Source organism: Amphiura filiformis, chromosome 15 (assembly GCF_039555335.1).
Source record: "Amphiura filiformis chromosome 15, Afil_fr2py, whole genome shotgun sequence".
NCBI lineage: Eukaryota > Metazoa > Echinodermata > Ophiuroidea > Amphilepidida > Amphiuridae > Amphiura > Amphiura filiformis.
Genome location: NC_092642.1, coordinates 43611900 through 43632567, shown reverse-complemented (window position 1 = coordinate 43632567; position 20668 = coordinate 43611900). Strand labels below are relative to the sequence as shown.

The window sequence follows — 20668 nt, the reverse complement described above, 5'->3', positions numbered from 1 at the left end:
AAGACAAATTTTAAGGGGGCACCTTTTGGCGACAAAATCAGTTAATCAGTTACAAATGCGCGTGAAGCGCTGCGAAAACTTTTGGCATATTGAAGCTAAACTGGTGAAATATGGTACAAAAATGGAATAAATTCACGCCAAGCCTTGTAAAAATTGGCACTTTTAGGTTAATATGGCAAAATATAATGTCAATTTGGTCAGAAACACAAAAAGTCTTAAATGTCGGGCGGCCACCCCATCCCACAGGTGGGGGGTAAGACTTTTCAAAGGGGGGGGCAGCTGTCCCCCCTGCCCCTGGCTACGCCACTGAATGGCTTTATCGAGTTGCGCGCATAGCGCGGCAATTTGGCATTTTAATACTAAATGGGCCAAAGTAGGGTTAATTTTGGTCTAAAATAGACCAAAAGGGAGATGCAAATTGTAAATTTTGTCACAACATATCTGTCAACTGAGGAGGTGGAGGGGTCTGATTCGCCACCCTGCGACTTGTTTCCCGTCAAGTTGATGTACCTTGCTCTTTTTCTTTCCTATTAATAATTAGGGCTTACTCAACAAGAAAGTTGGTTGTCATGGTCATCACTTGGGCTGTCAATCATGATGATTATTACTAGTACCCACCACCAACTTGTGGGGGATGGGAGAAACCACCCCCAACATACATATGCGTATACATAATGACAAATTGCATTGAACTGGAAGAGAATGGAATTCCTGATTGCACAAAAGGCTGGAAATCTCGACAAATTATTAATAAAACGATCTGGAATTCCAGCACCTCAATGGACAAAAATGTGGATTATTTTGTTGACCAGAGGCAAAAAAGTCTGGAAATCCAACCAAGGATAAACACAATAAACCTGGAATTCCAAAACCCTCTATGCCTTCAGACTAACAAAATGGTGGAAAAATCTGGAAATTTTGTTGACCAGAGGCAAAAAAGTCTGGAAATCCAACCAAGGATAAACACAATAAACCTGGAATTCCAAAACCCTCTATGCCTTCAGACTAACAAAACGGTGGAAAAATCTGGAAATTTTATGCCAAGCATAGGCAAAATAGGCTGGAATTTGGAACAGCATAAGTAGAATAGGCTGGAATTCCGAGCCCCAAAGACCACCAAAAAATCTGGATTTCCGTTGCCCTCTATAGGGGGGGTGCATGTTTTATCTGGAATAGCCCATTGGCAAACCAATCACTATCGCCATGTAGTATAAATTCAGCTAATATAGTAAAAATCCTATTGATGAATGGGACTTTAACCTGATACTTGTATACTTGTGATATATTGTTCCTTTGTATTGATTGATTGATAAACATTTAGGAAAATTATCTAGTCCATTAATTGAGATCCACATTGAGAAAGGCCCATAAGTTGTTGTTGTGCTATCTAGTGTGTGCAGCATATGGTGGTGTTATATTCTGTTGATATTTACAGAATGCCTACATCTCCACCTGGATAGAAAACCATGAATATATCCTGTTATATTCGATCTCTCATAAACATATTGTCAGGCTTGCACCTGAATATACAGACTGTAACAATAAAATTTATACAATTGTAATTTCGCTTTTAAAAAAAATAAAGAGAGAGATCATGGCAACAATGTTATATGCAGTTATACCAAAGTTGATTTTTGGAATCAATAACATCTTGGCTAACAGAAAATCTTGGGGGAAAGTGTGGGAGGCCAGCATGGCCAGTCCAGCAGGGATGCATGGGGGTAAGGCAGATGACTGTAATCATGAGGAGAGGTCAAATTTTGAAATATATCCCTTTGGGATTAAAACTGGTACAAATAGCCCTTCATATGAGTGAATCATGAAAAAATCAATCTGAGGTCAAAGGGGTCAAATGTTAAACTTTGCCCGACTGGGTTTAAGCTTGGTGCAAAGCATACTTGATATGAGGGGAACTTGAAAAAGTCAACCTGAGGTCACCCAAGCTCAAAAGTTAAATGAGGTAACATGTTTAAATTTGCCCAATTGGGCTTAAACTTGGTGCAAATCATCCTTGATATGAGGGGAACAAAAAAAGCTGACCTCAGGTCACCCATGGTCAAATGTTAAAATGGGCACAATTAGGCTGAAACTTGGTGCAAAGTATCCTTAATATAAGGGAAATATGAAAAAGTAAAATGGGCCCAATTGGGTTGGAACCTGGTGTGAAGTATTCTTGTTATGGGGAACATGAAAAAGTTAACCTCAGGTCACCTAAGGTCAAAGGTCAAATATTGAAATAGGCCTGATTGGGCTTGAACTTTGTGCAAATAATTCTTGATATGAAAAGGTCAAACTCTGGTCACCCAAGGTCAAAGGTCAAATGTTAAAATGGGCATAATTGGGCTGAAACGTGGTGCAAAGTATTCTTGATATGACGGGAACATGAAAAAGTCAACCTCAGGTCACCCGAGGTCAAGGTCAAATGTTAAAATGGGCATGATTGGGCTTCAACTTGGTGCAAAGAATTCTTGATATGAAGGGAATGTGAAAAAGTCAACCTCGGGTAGCCCGAGGTCTAATGTTAAAATGGGCCCAATTGGGCTGAAACTTTGTGCAAAGTATCCTAGATATGATCATGATGGAAACATGAAAAAGTCAACCTCAGGTCACCAAAGGTCAAATGTGAAAATGGGCCCCGAGTTTGCTTAAATTTGGTGCAAAAATCCTTGATATGAGGGGAACCTGAAAAGATCAACCTCTGGTCACCCAAATGATAAAATGGGCACGATAGGGCTGAAATTTGGTGCAAAGTATTCTTGATGTGAGCGGAACATGAAAAAGTCAACCTCAGGTCACCCAAGGTCAAAGGTTAAATGTTAAAATGGGCCCGATTGGGCTGAAACTTGGTGCAAAGAGTCCTTGATATCATGAGGAGAATGTGAGAAAGTTAATCTTAGGTCAGTCAAGGTCAAAGGGCAAATGTTAAAATGGGTCCGAATGGGCTTAAACTTGGTGCAAAGTATCCTTGATATGAGGGGAATATGAAAAAGTCAACCTCAGGTCCCCTGAGGTCAAAGATCAAATGAGGTGAAATGTTCAAATGTGTTTGATTGAGCTTAAACTTGGTGTACATCATCCTTGCTATGAGGGGACTATGAAAAAAGTCAACCTGGTGTTATACAATGGCAAAGGTCAAATGGGGTCAAATATAAATCCAATTGGGCTTAAACTTGGTGCAAATCATCCTTGATATGAGGAGAACATGAAAAAATCAACCGGAGGTCAAAGGTTATATCAGGGTAATCAGGTCATTTACTATGCATGGTGTTCACTGCCCATATCTTCGGATGGCCTATTTGGGACCACTATCCCTATTTGTTTACTTACCAATCGCTGAAGCAGGCTGTCGCGAAAGCAGAAAAAACTTGTGGTTCGGGAACCGCCTATATAAAGGGTATAAAATGTTTTAATAATATTCAGAAAACATTTTTGAAAACTTGATGCAAAACATTCTAACATAATGTTAGTAATTGTTAACAAAATGTTTTGCAATAATGTTGGCAAAAAATTGTTTTGCAATAACATTTTTACAACATTTTTAAAATGTTGTAGTGGTTTCTTTTCATATAAAATGTTTTTAAAATGTTTCCATGACCTTTTGTTCTGTGTAACCCGACATTTAAATGTTATTAAAACGTTTTGACCAACACCAAAACGTGTTAACATGTTTATAACATGTTTATAACATTTTAAACACATTTTTGTGTTTGCTGGGTTACTTATTAAAGGAGTATTTCGTGATCCTAGCATCCTCTATTTATGTCATTTTTCATTAGATACCCACAAAAAAACCTATTCCCAAAATTTCAGTTGATTCCGATTTTATGCTCATGAGTTATGCATGATATTATGTGTATTACACTGCTCCATAGACAATGCGTTGTAATTTTGTTCTGGTATACCACAACGAAATTCAAATTTAACGATATCTTTGCTAAACGAATTAATCTGGAAGAAATAGTTTGTACATAAACATGTAGCCAAAGGTTTCCAGTGATATAAAAATCTCAACTTCTTTTGAGAAAAGTGGGGGGATGAGGCTCTGGATCACGAAATGCCCTTTTCAGGCGGCGGATGACATGATCGAGCCGGCAACTTGTGAAAACACCGCGCCGTATGGCATTTTCCAATGTACTCGGTTAGTTTTGTGGGGTTCATTATCGAACCCCAACGGTTTTAGCTTGTATTTATATTATTTATCAACATAGGCCTATTTGTTTGTGATATTTCAAGCGATTTAAAATTTCAAAATAATCCCATTCAATTACACGGTTGACGATGAAAATTTACTGAATTTAGAGAATGTAATGCGGCCACCACCTGGCCCTTTTAATATGCGGGCAAGATGAGATACATGTCAGTCATTTCAGGGTATGTCATGGTCATGCTCTACGATTCACCTCTACAGCTCTGCATGCTCCTTTGCAACTTTTACAAATGCCCCCGGTGTCGTCGCTTAACATTGACTATGTGTACGCATGATCGTTCCCAATTTAGCGAAAAAAGGGGTTATTTTTTAAACTATGTTCATGAACATTTAATGTTCGCGATGTTTAAAAAAATAGGGTTGTTTTTGACCACGGTGTACTCGAAATTAAAAAATAGGGTATATTTTTGTGAATCATGATAATGTTGAAATCACATGATGCATCCTATTGGATGTATTTGTATATATATTTCTGTTATTTTCCTCATTTATATATTAAAAGGACAACAGAGTTCTCCTCAGAAAAGACAATGAATCAGAACAAGTGTTTTTGTGTGTGTTCTTGAAATGTTAAAAAAGGGGTACTTTTGTAAAAGTGTACTTGAAATGCAAAAAATAGGGGTATTTTTTAAGGCTAATTTGTACCCGTTTTCATGTACAATAGGGGTAAAAAATGACGAAAATGTTCTTGAAACCGCGCAAAATAGGGGGGTATTTTTGACTTAGGGAACGATCATGTGTTACGCCTTTGAATGTTAAGTGACGACACCGGGCAAATGCCCCAAATTTCATATACTGGTATCAATCTTTGTCAATTTGAGCTTTTGGTAGCAAATGTGGTATCAAATAAGAGCTAACAAGATGCTGCACATGATTTTGTCAATCAAATCATCCAAACATAAGGGGCTGTAATAATTATGAGCCCTGGGGGAGGGTAAAATTGGGGGGGGGGGGGGCAAGGAATTTTTGGCGAGCCGAAAGGGGGGGGGGAAAGCAATTTTTGGTCAGCCAAGAGGGGGGGGGCAAGCGATATTTGGCACACATTCATTGAGTGCGCCTTTTAAATAAAACGCTATAATAAAGGCTTAGGAAAACAGTACGGAAACACTTTAATATGCACATTTTCCTGCTCGCTGCGCTCGCAACATTTATCTAGACCATTTAAGGTTTGAAAATTGGGATCCCAAAATTTTGGCATGTGTAAGGGGGGGGCAGCAAAGATTTTTTGCCGGGCCGAGAAGGGGGGGGGGGCAAGCGATTTTTGGCAGCCCGAGAGGGGGGGGGGAAGCGATTTATGACAGGTTATATAAAGTGAGGACTTTCTTTTTGTGTTGTGTGTACATGCAACACAATAATGTTATCACCTTTGGTCATCATCCTCACCAAATGCATATAACCAAATCAAAATGAAATTGCAGCTGTTTTCAAGGTTTGTGTATTTGTATTTTTTCTGTCTCCAGATGACTCAAGAACACCAAAAGGGAAAACAAAGAGGAGAAGTGGCAAATTGAAACTGGCCAATATTCCCAACATGCCATACAATGCCATCAAATTAAAGCTGGACCAAATGTCGACAGACACTTTAAAAGCCTTTAAAAGAATTACAGAACAAGGTACGTTTCTTGGTTGCAATATCTGCAGGCCCGATTTGGAAGTGTGTTGTGTGTGGGGCCCCTAGCACACCGACATCGCCTGGCTAATAATTACTTTGTCAGCAGAGATACTAAAATAAATACCCGGGATCGATACACATGAATTTGCTATGCACGAGTTTGATATGAGAAGAAAATCTTTGGATACCGGTGTAGAAAATGATGAATATCTCCCGTAAATGATTTCGTATAAAGAAACCAGATGTGGTTCCTTGCACATGAATATATATTTTGAACAGATATGATAGTCGTTAGCTTGGCGCTTTGAGACAGTAGCTTGCGTCTTGAGTCAAAAACTGACAATAATTCCGCAATAATTCTGATTTATATGTGCCGAATTATATAGCGTAGTGTATAGGCCAATCGTGAAGGTTGTCTAAAAGAATATGACTTATGGCATACCATGCTTGACTGACACACAGCGAAGTCGGTCACCGAGCTAATCGGGGCTATTGTCAGTAGCCTTAGTCAGATGTCCTTCGGTCTATTATGCGACTCAAAACTATTAAACAGGTCGATATGTATAATGGCCATGTGTGGCGGTGGATTCAATCTACCATGGCGATTTCTGCCATGAAGATATCGGGGCGATGACACTGTGCCTAGTGGGCCCCTGCAAAGGACCCTGCAGCTGGCAACACACAAAGACCAACAAATGAGACACCAAAAATATAATTTTCCCATGCTGTGGGTGCATTTCAAAAATATGGCCCATTTCGGGTGATCCTTGGTGTAAGATATGTTCATGAGTTCATGACCAGTGTAAAGACTCATTGAAGAATTAATATTTTTTTTAATTGCATTTTTGTTACCAAAATGGAGGTTATAGCGCCCGCACCTCAATTCTTTACCACCAAAATTTTGCATATGATGTAGATTTAACATCTGGAATCTAATGCAAGCGGTGTCGTTGCTGCTCTTCTAAATTCATTTATAAAATGTCCACCCCAGACCAAAGTGCTAAGTCTGGACTGAGATTTGTTTGCACAAAGCAAGTTAGACCAGGTCTAATATTAGACCTGGTATAACTATGGAGATTAGACTTAGGGAGGGACCCTTTTACTCTCTTCTTTTCTTCCTTTACTGTTAGCAAAGTCCAAAAGTTAAACTGTAGTCATATAATATTACGCTAATTATCTTGACAGCATCTACATAATGTAGAAAAAAATTATTTCTCCGTAGGACTAATCTCCATAGTTTAGACCTGGTGTACCTTGCTTTGTGCATATGAACCTAATCTGAATCCATCTGTTCAGAGTTTCCCCTGCCCGTAGTGATCTTGACCACACAAACACCATGATGGTGATTTGCTTGCTTGAAGTCTGAATCCTGCTTCCATTGTTTCTCATTTTAGATGTGGAAGGGTTTGGGATCAAAGAGGATAAAATCAAACAAGTGCAATCAGGAGAAGGTTTTGTAAAGCTGTTGGAGAGTATGAACTTGTTGCATCCAGATAATTTGTTCTTCTTACAAATGGTGCTACATTATGTTGAAAAGGGTGTGTCATTGGAAGAGGTGAAGAGATATGCAAAAGATGTGCAGGAGGATGTCAGTGAATATGCCAATAATAGGGAGGACCAACCGATAACACTGTTCATTACAAAAAATAAACAACGTAAGTAATTAGTTTATGTAATTTTCACTTGAATGGTGTTATTTTGTGGCTGTTACATATGGGGGAGGGAGAGCGACAATGGTAATATGTAGCAAAAACCCAAATATGCCATCAAGTTTAGCCAAGGTTGCCTTAAGGGTGCATCAGCCCCCCCCTCCCCTTTGTCAACCAAATTTAATGTAGCGAGTATTGAAATGTGCCAAATGTTGAAATACCGGTAATAAGATTCCCAAAATTCATTCTGAGTTTGTCTTATTGGTCCTCTGTAGCCCTATACATTTTCTAATGTATAATGGTACAAATGGTATGTAATTGGGGCTTGTTTTCAACAAAACTTGAAAGTTAAAATTCAAATGAATACATCACAAAAATTAATCGCTGCCATGTGCTAAAGTTTGTTCGGCTTATATAAGGCGGAAATTATTATACTGCGTGAGTCAATAAAGTCCCAACTCACGCTCGCGTAAATTCACATAAGCGTGCATGCGCTAGTCACGCATTACGCTACTCACAATTAGCGTAAGCATTGCCCCCAACTGCATGCATGTCAGTCTATATCAATACACAGTGTTATGAGTCTTATTTTTTTCCGCCTTATTTAAACCAAACAAACTTTATGACCCGCTAATTTAGCATAGTGCTGCCATATACAAGTAAAAGCTATATTTCAAAACACACTTAAGCTAAAAACTTACCCACAGTTCATGTGGGGTGAATAGATGCTACAGCTCATGACAGATCAACACTTATTCGCTGTGAATTAGCATTTTTTCGAGAGAAAAGCCTAAATTAGTCTTAATGTAATTTTTGCCACTTTTGAAATGCTCTCATTTTTCACTCAAATTGGTGTCAGGAAAACTGTCCTGTTGGGCATATTGGTGGGGTTTGGGTTGATTCGAGGATCCAATCTGCAACTCCTGATGAATTTTGTTTGTTTTTTCAGCTGTTGGAACGACAAAGAGGGTAGAATTTCGAATAGAAGGTCATGTCAAGCATACCAAAAACAAAGAGGTGAAAGCTTTTATCGTCAGAGTGGCTAAGAATCTTGGCATGAAACCACATCAGATAAACCTCCTTGGACAGGGGAGCGGAAGTGTGATTCTTATATTACAGATACCTGAGGGAGCCGTGAACAGATTACGGGATGCTGTCACGAAGAAAGCTGACTGGCTCATAAACAACAAAATTCTGGGTGTACAGATAGAGGGTGAGGCTTACCAGGAAGTCATGAGGCCTGTGAAGGAAGAAGGTAAATTTATATCCTTGTGTAAATGCAGAATCATCATAATCAGGGATGTAGCTATGGTGGGCGGTGGTGGGCAGCAGAGCCCGGCACTCAGATTTAGAGCCCACCACAAAAATTTATTCAAATACTACCCGGCACTAAAAATTCTCTAGCTACAACCCTAATCATAATGTGCACAGGCAAGCATTTAATGGCCTATTCGCTGTTGAAGTGACGTAATAAATCGGAGTAACTACCATAGCAATGGATGAATACAATTTTGACTATATCGCCTTGCACTACAAGCAGGCTGCACTCATCACCTGTATATGTCTGCAATCATAGATTGAATACAATTCTGCTCTTTTCAAAGATACTTATCTTACAGGTGCAAGTGATCAGAATGATATGGTTCAATGCATAGGTACCGCATGAACGTTGTAGTGCAGGGGATATAGTTAAAAATTGTAGGCTATTCATTCATTGCTATGGTAGTTAATCCGATTATTACGTCATTTCGACAGCGAATAGGTCTATAGACGAATCCAATTTCACGCATTCCTACACCTCAGTGGCAGCCATAGCTGGGTCCCCGCTGAGTCTATTCCACCAGAAATATAAAATGATGCGTCCTTGTCGGGAATTTTAAACTGCATTCCATCACCCGTGTTACACGTAGACAAAAGAATGATGAAAGTTTACAACACAATACAATATAACATTGATTTTTAAGCAGCTTTAATCCACCCAATTGGGCAGTCACCAGGCCCGTACGCAGGGGGGGGTGCGGGGGGTGCGACGCACCCCCCCCCCCCCAAATCTGGAAAAATATACAAAAAGTCCGAAAATATCAGAATTTGCGAGCGTAGCGATCCAAAAATCAGGGTTTTACGCTTTTTGGACAAAAAAAGCTCCAAATTTTAGGAAGAAAGTCCACTTTTCACAAAATTTGGAAAAAAAGGTCCACTTTTTCAAAATCAGCACCCCCCCAAATGAAATCCTGCGTACGGGCCTGGCAGTCACAACACCTGTTTGGTGCGCCGGGGACCCAGTAATGGCTGACTAAATTCTGCCCATCACTTGGCTTGTTGGATTCATCTATATCTTTGTCCTTCTATTGGTATGTGTACATGATGGACAATAACCTTTAATATTAAACATGTTCAATCATGGTGAGTGCCATGCCATGGACAATTGGGGCTTGCTACAGTAAACATTGATGGCCCGGGGATTGATGTAATGTAGCTGTCAATGGCTGTGCGGTTTTACATGTGTTCATTAATTTTTCACAAACTAATCCCGTAATTCGGTTTTTATGATAATGTAAATTGCCTTTAATCCTTTTTTATTCACCATTAATATTCCTCCCAAATTAAAGAATACAAAAATACAAATTTTAATGACTTATCCTTCACAATTCTTATTTTTTACACTTTTGCTGGGATCACTGAAGAAGCTTTTAAGCTAGCTAGTAAAATATTTGTTGTCATTCATGTAGATATTCAAGAGAAGCTCAGTTCAGAAACTGACTCATCTTCCGCTACAAAGATTGAACAAGGGTGTAAAGTAGAACAACCAACCAAGTAAGTAGGCCATATAGGCCTCTTTTAACTGACACACTAAGTCTCTGCCTGTTTGCTTTTAATTATAAGACTGCTGCATTTTTAAAAATCCCACCCTTAAATCTTGACAGTTTGCATCAGGTGGAACTCAAATATAAGTGCTGCGAATCACGAGTTAGAGCCATGTTGTAACATTTGCTGAGGAGGATGCCCTAAATATTTTTTTTTTAATTCTGGTTTTTACACGTTTGTAATGTAAATTAAAAGGGGACATATCTGACAGTAAAAGCTAACATTTTATGGAAAAGAAAAACAAATCTTTTTTTATAGAAATGTTGCAATATGGCTTTAATAACATCAATAAAAAGGGTCAGATTTTGAGCATACTGTGACATCAACATTTTTGCCAATATGGGTGCATTTTACCATTTTGTTTAGGGTCTTTTTTGGTAATCAATAATTGAAAATGTGATATTACTCTATACAGGGAAGTGATTACATGATTTAGGATATAAATATTTACATTTATGGTAGCAAACATGTTACCATCAGTTGGCACCATTTAGGGTCTGTTTTGATAGTTGATTAAAGGATGTCACCAGTAATCACAACATTATGCCTTATATGTTAGTAAAATAATTTATAAGTACAAATCACATGGTTTTATTTAAAACAAACTCATACTGACCATAAAAACGAATAAAAACACCCAGCTCTCAACACGGGATATTCAAAATTTTCGCTCCAAAATTGTCAAGTGCAATCTGCAATGACGTCGTGGCTATTTGTGCGCAATTGTTGTCAGCCGGGTCTAGCCTTCATTGTATTATGTCATTGCACTCGACAAATTCGGCGCCCGAGAATTTTGAATATCGCGTGTTGACAGACGGCTGTATTAATTCGTTTTTATGGTCAATATGAGTTTGTTTTTAAAACAATGTGATTCATGCTTGATAATCAATTTTCTAACATATAAGGCATAATGTTTTGTTTGCCAGAGACACCCTTTAACAAGCATGTATAACTATCGGTCCACTTTTTCTATTTCACCAAATGACCTCGACAAACCACTGTGCCCATTAATAGTTCCAACTGGGGGTCACTAGAATATATAAAAAATCCCTTTAAAAGGGAAGGCCAGCCTCAATGCAGAAGAGGTCTTGTAAATAGTTTGGGTCACCGTGAAAGGCATTTTTGTTCACGGCAGTGAACATTTCCCCCACTTGAACCCATATCTCATATGCACAGTTTATCCCTTACATACACTGTGTCTTGAATAACTATTGTAGCCCATCAACCTTGTGATTATGAGGCTAGGAAATAATTCCTGCCTCATACCCAGGTTTTATATCTAATCCGGCCCCACATGACAAGGACTTTTTAGCACATCTTATCTTGTATTGAGACAATGGCAGCCAGGACTATTTTTTCGCCTTTTTTCTTAGCATGTTTACTATTGGATTGAGCCATCACATGATTATAATAGGCTTTACTGATTGGTGGGTAAGGTCAATGCTATTGTTTATTTTGTGATAAGGCTGAGCATATTACTGCATATGAAAAATACACTGCTATTTTGATACAGGCGATTTACTCAATTCCTTCCAACTGACAAAACTTAATTCCTGTTATCTACCCAGTAATGTTTGCTTATCTTAATTGGATCCCAAATAATTATTGGGCCAAGGTTATTATCTGCATGGTATATTAATTGAATTTCAATAAGCCTATGATAGTGATAATGAGTTTCTTGCTGGATGGAGAGTTATATAGCCAGAGGATGTAGGAGTCATTATGCCTCAAATCACAAATTTATTGTAAGATCAGTGCAGAGCAGGTTAGATATGAAAATGGAAGAACAAATTTCTATACACCTGATTCGTGAACTGTGTCTTTTTGAAAGACTCTTCTTGTTTAGGATCACGCTTACATCCATGTTACATGACAGTTCACCAAACCATCAATGGTGAACATGCACACTGAAACAGCAAAAAACATTAACTCCTATAACTCCTGTCATCTCTTTAATTCATTACTCCAAATTGTTCTGTATTTTTGTCTTTACTGCTTTTTACCCATGCTTATTATTAAAATCAAGAAATACACTGCAGTTGTTAGTTAATTCGATATGTTAACTCAACTTACATGCACATTTTATTTTAAAATAATTTTATATTATTTTGCAATGTATAGTTTACTATAAAGTAGATAGTGGCAAGCACATGATAAAGGACTGATCATTCACTACAATCTTCACTTTTAAACTGTATTTTTTGAATGTGTTGATTGTTAGTCCGAAACTCCTGCAAAGCTATGGACATGGCATCTTACCTACTCCATTCTGTAATAGTCTGCATTGTGTGTTTTCTCAGTCTTCAATCATTTTGTTGAATGTAATTTTATGAATCAAATAAAAAAGATAGAAATTGGCCTCACTTTAGTTATGTGTCATTTTACAGTATTTATAATTTATAAAGTAAGACAATAATTTATTTATTTTCTATAAGTGCATGTCAAAATATGGGATATATTGTTCAATATTATAGCTAGCCCTAAAAACTTTATTTTCAATCGGATTTTTCCCGTTGAAAAGACAAAACTGATGTTAAAGATAGCAATAATATCATCAATAACATTTTGAGTCAATTTTATCCATAAAACGATACAGGATAGGATAGATAATTACTTTGACTTCAATGTGGTCCATATAATGAAGATTTTGATTCTACAACATTATTAGATCTGTTATCAACATATCAATTATGCACTCACAGGCAACCAAACATCATGCTATGCTTAATAATAGTCCACTGATATGACCTCGTGATCATTCCCCCGCTTTGACCATGTCATTTTTTTGATATGCTGATTGCTGAACAAGTTTATGTTTATATGTGTAGGCCTAACCTATGATAACTTTTATAAGTCATAATTAATTCAAACATAACTTTGGCAATACTCAATCGTTTTGTTCGTTGAAACGGCAAAACATACTTTCTTTTCCTTGCAAATCGAATTAGCAGACATCAAAAACATTTCCACCACGAGAAGCAAAAAAAAATAATTCATACCAATAGAAGAAGGCTATAATCTTAGCTAATCTTTAGTATACACAAACCCCATCTCAGAATTAGGTACCAGCCCTATGGGCTGGCGAAAAAGCTCAATTCAATCTTTCTACTGTGCAGCGCATATAGGCGCGACCTTTATAAAATAAACAAAGTCTATGTCCATATCCACCTTTGCATAAATTGGAACTATTATGATTTTCCAGATTTTAACACTAAACTGCTGACCGCTTCTTACTGGTCCTATGATAGCATAGCAAAATGTGATGAACTTAAAATGGAGGCCCAATGTCATGGGAGAAAATGGGAGATCACACAAAAACAGCCAGATTTCCTAAAATAATGACAAAATCTGTTAAAACAGGCTGCAGAATTCTGCAAAATTGTGATAAAGGAGAAATGCTGCTAAATATGTGTGATTTACCATTTTCCCTCCCATGTGACATGAGGCCTAAATGGATCATCTGTGTGAAAAAGAAAGAAAAACTTTCTAAAGAAAAGTTTTGTGTTTTATTTTTGTCGGCACAGAATGGACCTAAATGACGACCATGTACCAAACAGTGCTATTCATGAACAGGGAAGGCAAAAGCAAAGTGCTGCCATGAAAACAGAAGAGCAACATGCCACAGACAAACATACTGGTCTCCGTTTTGGTAGGTTAGATTAATTTCTTGAAATTGTTATTCTGGCATAAATTATTGCAAGAACATTATCAATGCCCAGCCTATAGGTATTCAAAAAGCACCAATTATTTTTGCCAGTGTATACTACAATTTGTGTTGACAAAATTGCGACGCTTATGTGCTTTTAAAAAGATCTTGGGTTCTATCTTTTTTAAAAGCATATTGTAGAGAGGAGCCCATATCAAAACCTTTAGTAATATTTCAGAATCAGTGAATTCACGGCAGACTTGGCCATTCAAAAGCGCAACAGAAAACTGGCTAAAATGACCAAATTTTTTCTTTAAATCGCCGTCAATTTCGAACTAGTGAACTCAGAATTCTATACCCACGTTTATATTACCTTGAGATATTCTTTAACCCTAAAATTATTTTTTTGAAGCTGTAGGTGCTTCCATAAACCCGCCTGAATTTTTTATTTATTCCATCTTTTCACTCATTTTGTTTCTTTCCCTGCGTGAGATCAAGTTTTTCTGGGTTTTCCTGTCAAACCTGCCCTGTTCCAACAGTCACTCTACTGAAATAGCGCCCACGTTATTAAAAAAATGTTTTCGGGTTAATCGACTGTATAGACATTTTCCCTAATGGTCATCTAAAAATGGTTATGATAGACCTGAATTTAGTCTCACCAAGATACAAAAAACTATGGGTACCCCTAATCAGAAGTCAATTCTAGTCCCTTCGATAACTCGCTGGGTCTGCCAGTCTTAGTCACAGCCTATATGGCACAGCATAATTCAGATTACGTGAAATACGACCAAGCGTAGACTTTGCGTGAGACTATACGATCTCATATTTCAGCATGACTCCACACAGCTCGCGTTCATCAAGGTCACTATTGCTTTTCATTGTGTAGTGAATATTATTTTGGGTAAAAAACATGTTACTTTTCACATAGAAAGGTTTTGATATGCTTCACTCACTGGTAGGTTAACATCACTAAAGATTTGGATTCAGAGATGCCTGTTATAGGTAACCCGATTTCAGGAAAGTTTGCCCAGATCCTGTACAAACGTTCATGTGGTATTTTATTGACCACTTTTATCAAAATCTCATGTATATTCACAAGCTAGCTCGTGTATATTCATGAATACTAGTATTAATGAGGGGTGTTGCTAATTAGCATATCTGAATATTAATGAGGTGGGTGTTGCTTTAATCAGAATAGCACCCTCTATGTTACTCTGACATCATTTCCAGTACTAAATGTTGACAATACCCCCAGTACCCCACACATGGATAATGATATGTTAAGTCACAATCAAACACTTCATATTTTCTTTTGAAAAATGGACTTTGTCGAGTTCTCAAGGGAAAAACTTTTAATTTTTCACCTTTTCCTTATTTTACAGTCAAAGAATTCAGACAAAATGTGCCACCGCTTCTCGACTTCTTGAAAAATATTCTTGGTGTTTACCATGAGGGGCCTCAGGTGCTACAGGTATGTATTCTGCAGTCACATGACTCCTGGTCAAGTTGGAAGGTTAACTAACCAGGATTTTTTTGGGGGTGGAGGGAATTAAGGGAAGGGGGTAATTCTAGTGAGAAAATGTTTTTGTGCAACCACCAAACAGTGGACTTTTAATACAAATGCATCATAAAATGGACTTCAATATGCAACCCACTCTTGCCCAAAATTCAACATGCTGAAATGGATCAGCTCGTATTTAAAGTCTTAATTAAGACGATCATCTTGGCATGAAAACCACCACTGGCAATATTATGAGAAAGCCAAAAATTTAAATGCAGCTGAATCGTTTCTGCCCATTGCTCAGATCACTCTGACACCAAGTGTTAAAATCTTTCCAATTGAGTGATGGACACATTTTCAATTCCCATGCAAGATCAAAGTACACTGATGTGCATTTCAAAACCTATGTTACTCTTATGTGTAAAACTGCATGGAATTGGGACACCAGGATTACGATAGTTTTCCTTGATTAACATATACTCCCAAAGCAAGTGATAATTTGGTACTTTTTGTCTTGCCTGAACATTTTTCAAATGAGACTATGATGCAATAATCACTATTTCTGTCTGTATAAGTATGTATTAATATGTGCCCAGGAATATGCCCTAAAGTTTCATAAAATAGATGCCATTCCAAAAGTATCAATACTACTGAACTCAAACTTGGTAGCAATGATCCGTGGGTGCACTTATGTGACCTGAAGGATCTTGAGGTCAAGGGTAAATCACTATTTCTGTCTGTATGTGTATATATGAATATGTGCTAATTTGAAATTACCATGAAATTAGAGTTAGTATTAGGGTTAGGACTGGCTTAAACGAAATAATTACAAGAATGATCAACCTAATTTGATAAAATTTCATAAAATAGATGCTATTTCAAAAGTATCAAGACTACTGAACTCAAGCTTGGTAGCAATAATCAATTGGTTGAGGACTTAGGCTCCGGTGCTTAATCTCGCGGATTACCTCTGCGTCGGCTCGGAGCATTTTGATGGCACTCCTGCTGCTTGCAGATTCAAGCCGCAGCACGCCGATGAATTAATATAGTGTGGCCATATCCCTGGTTGCGAATTCATGAGCAGTTATGGGCAACAAGTTATAACATCTTGCCATCTTCTTGCTCTGCAGTTTGCCATTCATTACTCAAAACCTTTATATTAATGTTTATTGTAGTACTTACTTGAGTTTACTCACCGTGAGCAATTAGTGGATCAGTCGATATAATCCGGCAAAGAATCAACACACTCAAGGACACTAATTTGTAAGGGTATTGTTGTCAAGTGTTATAAGCCGGTTGCGAGAAATGTAGTAGTTGGGCCGATCGATCAAGCTGATGAACGGGTGACTGAACATGGCTTTTCATCGGGCAGACACACATTTTGTTAGTGCATATCTTAACAGTATTTTATTTCTCAGCATAGGCGATCGGCGTGAGGTCTGCGGCTTGGGTTCCGGCACGCCGCATAGTTAATCGGCGAGATTAAGCACCCAGGCCTATAGTGATCTGAAGGATCATGAGGTCAAGGGTCATCTTGGGGGTCAAATGAGATCAATATGCATAAATACTAAGACTCAAATTTTACTCCTGGAATTAATAAATCATTACCAAGGTTGGGCAAAATACTTAGGGCACATTCCTACTATGCCTGTTTGATACCAGGACGTGACTCGATCCTACTTCGAGTCCACTTCCAAGCATAGTGCCCGGGCATAGTGAGAACGCAAAAATAAGTACGTGGTTTCGATCCTACATCCAGGATGTAGCATCGAGACCACCTCATTGAGGTAGTCTCGTACCTAGGACGTGGTATCAAACAGCATAGTGAGAACGCGTTTACAAGTGGACTCGATCCACTTATACCGGAAATGTTGTATGCACAACCTTGATGGCTGTCGTTGTACTATAGGCCTATACAATATACATGTCTACATTATATAATTTTCCATGATAAAATTTAAACATGCATTTTCAACTTAAAAAGTCTGCTGGTTATAGAACAAATTTATACATGCTTTATTTCATGTAATTATTTATGCGTAAAAGTTGAGGGGAAAGTGGATATATACACGGACGTTCGTTCATTCTAGATGCTTGCCGTAGTTTGATGAGCATGCAGCATGCTTCTCGTGCAGTGTGAAAACAACGGCATCGCGGCAAGATACAGATTTTATCCAGTTTCAGAATTAAACAAAACGACATTGGGCTTTACAGTATAATACAAAAGGATATTCAGGTGTAATATTCGTTTTTGAGGTATACATTTTGCTAGACTGAGAGGTTGTGTTGCGTTGCGTGTGAATCGGCGTGCTTGACCAAAATCAGAAATAACAACCCGATGTATTTCTCTCATTTTACACGTATAGGCCTATATTTAAAATAACAGTTTTTAAAGCTGTTTATTTCAGATCTTTCCAAATACATGCATATACATGTATCACAAAATAACATATCCATAGAATGAAGGAATATATCAGGGGCCTGGAAATAAAACATGATCTTTCCAAATTGATAGTCTATAGTAAAGTTTGATTTGTGCTGTGAGTTCGGCTCAAAACATGCATTGGAACAGAATTTGTGACGTCATGGTCATGCATTGAAGCGCTTGATATTATAACATCCGGGTAAGTGGTGTAGATCCTACATCAGCATTTTGGTGCTAGTGAGAACGCGAAATCAATGTGGACCGAGTTACGAGACCCCATGTCTGTAGTGAGAACACAACCTTACAGGAAGGGCAAAGTGGAGTGTTAAGGAAAATATAAATGTCATCCAGGGTCATATAAAAAGAATTGTGAAATTTCTGGAAATGGTTCTGATTTGGCAAATACTTGCTGGAAATAAATTTGAAGGTGTGGGAGAACATGTTACAAAAACACACCAAAGGTCATCTCTAGGTCAAATTGTAAATTACTCTAATTTGACTGAAATTTGGTGGAAATAACCGTGAGGCGGCGCCACGGGGGGCATGGGGGGCAAATGCCCCCCAGTCAAAACTCTTGCCCCTCCAGCCCCCCCCCCCCAAAAAAGCCAAAATTACAAAAATTTCCACTTTTTGCGGTAATTTTATGCTAAAATTTGTTGATTTTGCCCCCTGAAATTCACTATTCCCCCCTAATGCCCCCCCCCCCGAAAAAATTTCCTGGCGCCGCCACTGTGAGGAGAACGTGCTAAAAACATCTTTTAGCCACAGGTTCCTGGAGGATTTCTTTAATACCGGTATAAAATTAAATTCTTTAGTTGCTGGAATATCAGTGGCATGAGAAAATGTGAGGATCTCTTTGCAGAGCAAATGAAGCATTTCTGTGAATACTCAATTCAGGCGAGGCTAATACACATTGGTGCTCTTGTTTTTAAACTTGTTCCTACAGGAGCAACTACAAAATGCCGATGACGCTGGGGCCAAAGAGGTCATCTTTCTTTATGACAAAACACAATATCCCACTGAAAAGATGTGGTCAGAGTCGCTACGTGATTTCAATGGTCCTAGCATATTCGTCTACAATGATGCTATATTTCAAGAACAGGATTGGAACAACATCCAAAACCCACAGAGGAGTGGCAAACGTGATGATCGCACAAAAATTGGACAATTTGGCATGGGCTTCATATCTGTATACCATCTTACAGGTGAGTTGAGATTTTTGAATATTGCCTCATTCCAGACTTGTAGTATTGGGACCCGTCATGGGTACGGGTACGGGTCCGAGCCATGAGTACGGGTACGGGTCCCAGACCATGGGTACGGGTACGGGTCCCAGGCCATGGGTACGGGTACGGGTCCGAAGCCATGAGTACGGGTACGGGTACGGGTCCGAACCCAAAATAGGGTACGGGTCCGGAGCCATGAGTACGGGTACGGAAATTGGGACTCGAGTACGGGTACGGGTACGGGTCCCAGTATGGGTACGGGTACGGGCCATGGGTACGGGTGCAGATATTGGGACTAGAATACTTGTATGAGTCCCATTATGGGTACATGGGTATAAACAAAGCTATTGTTATTGATTATTGACATTAATTTATTGGCTATTATACCTTGCTGTAAATACACACTTTGATGTCATTTATACCACAACAAAACAAATGAATTAAACTACATTTCGCACCAACAGAATTAGAGAAATTAATTTCGTCATAACCATATTTATACAACATTTTAATTTGTTGTGTGTGCCATGAGTTGCTGAGACATTTCTATTTGCTAAGAAGTACTTCCATTTACAGAAAATTGTAGAACTGGTTTTGTGGAAGTACAAAAAGAGATTGGTGATGGTCTTAGTGAATCTAGCTTAAATATTTTGGGATGCAAAAATCATGTAAACTATGTCTGTGTATTGACACACAGACTGTACAATACTAATTTCAACATACATTTAGCAGTGATATAGCATTCACCTCAAAACATCAACTGGATGTCAAATTTAGTGAAGCCTTTCATGCACATCCACACATCCCAGCACACATCCACCAGATTATCCATTGGCTTAATATAATTATTATCATTAATTATGCACATCTGGATAATTATTAATAGTTTGCCTATAAGTTCCAATAAATCATAAATATCTGTAAACATGGTATGGCAAAGGAACTCTGTATCATTTGACTCAAATGCACACACTGCCCAAGTACATGTGGTGGGAAAATGTAGTTTTATGTGTGCACTTGTGCTAGGGGAGTGTATTTGGATGGGGAATATTAAAATGATGAATAAAATAATGCTATAATAATGATATCAAAACATGATAACTTGAAATTCACCACAAACAACAATTTCTTGAAATGTTTTAGTTCCAGTTTGCTATTTTGTTTCTGTATCAGTCAGAGTGTGAATGCTACATGTATGAGTGGCATGAGTGTGCATAGGCTGGAGGCTGTCACAATCATGACAATGTAGGTATCTAGTATCTACCCTGTGTGTAGCATACATGTGTATTTTGTGTAGCCAGGACTAGATTTACCTCTTTCAGGGCCCTGGGCCAGGCTACAATTTTAAATTAGGGTACTTGCTATCTGGATCAATGCATGTGTTACTCCCCACCCAACCCCATCCATGTAACCTATTATTGTGATTATGTCTATGATCAGAGGACTCAGTGCATTAGTGGAGTTATATATAACAGGCTTGTGAGAAGTGAGAGTAGATCTACTCTCACTTTCTTACATGCATGTAGGCAGGCACTGT

At 38.2% G+C, this 20668-nt stretch overlaps 1 protein-coding gene across 1 annotated transcript in view; it reads left to right on the top strand.

The window, feature by feature from the left end:
* Window positions 1-20668, top strand: part of LOC140171691 (sacsin-like) — a 68974-nt gene that overhangs the window by 33387 nt on the left and 14919 nt on the right. The window contains exons 5-11 of the mRNA XM_072194985.1: window positions 5668-5820; window positions 7214-7474; window positions 8418-8723; window positions 10198-10282; window positions 13858-13982; window positions 15362-15450; window positions 18852-19110. Coding sequence (XP_072051086.1) covers window positions 5668-5820; window positions 7214-7474; window positions 8418-8723; window positions 10198-10282; window positions 13858-13982; window positions 15362-15450; window positions 18852-19110 — 1278 coding nt within the window. The remainder of the gene's footprint in view (window positions 1-5667; window positions 5821-7213; window positions 7475-8417; window positions 8724-10197; window positions 10283-13857; window positions 13983-15361; window positions 15451-18851; window positions 19111-20668) is intronic.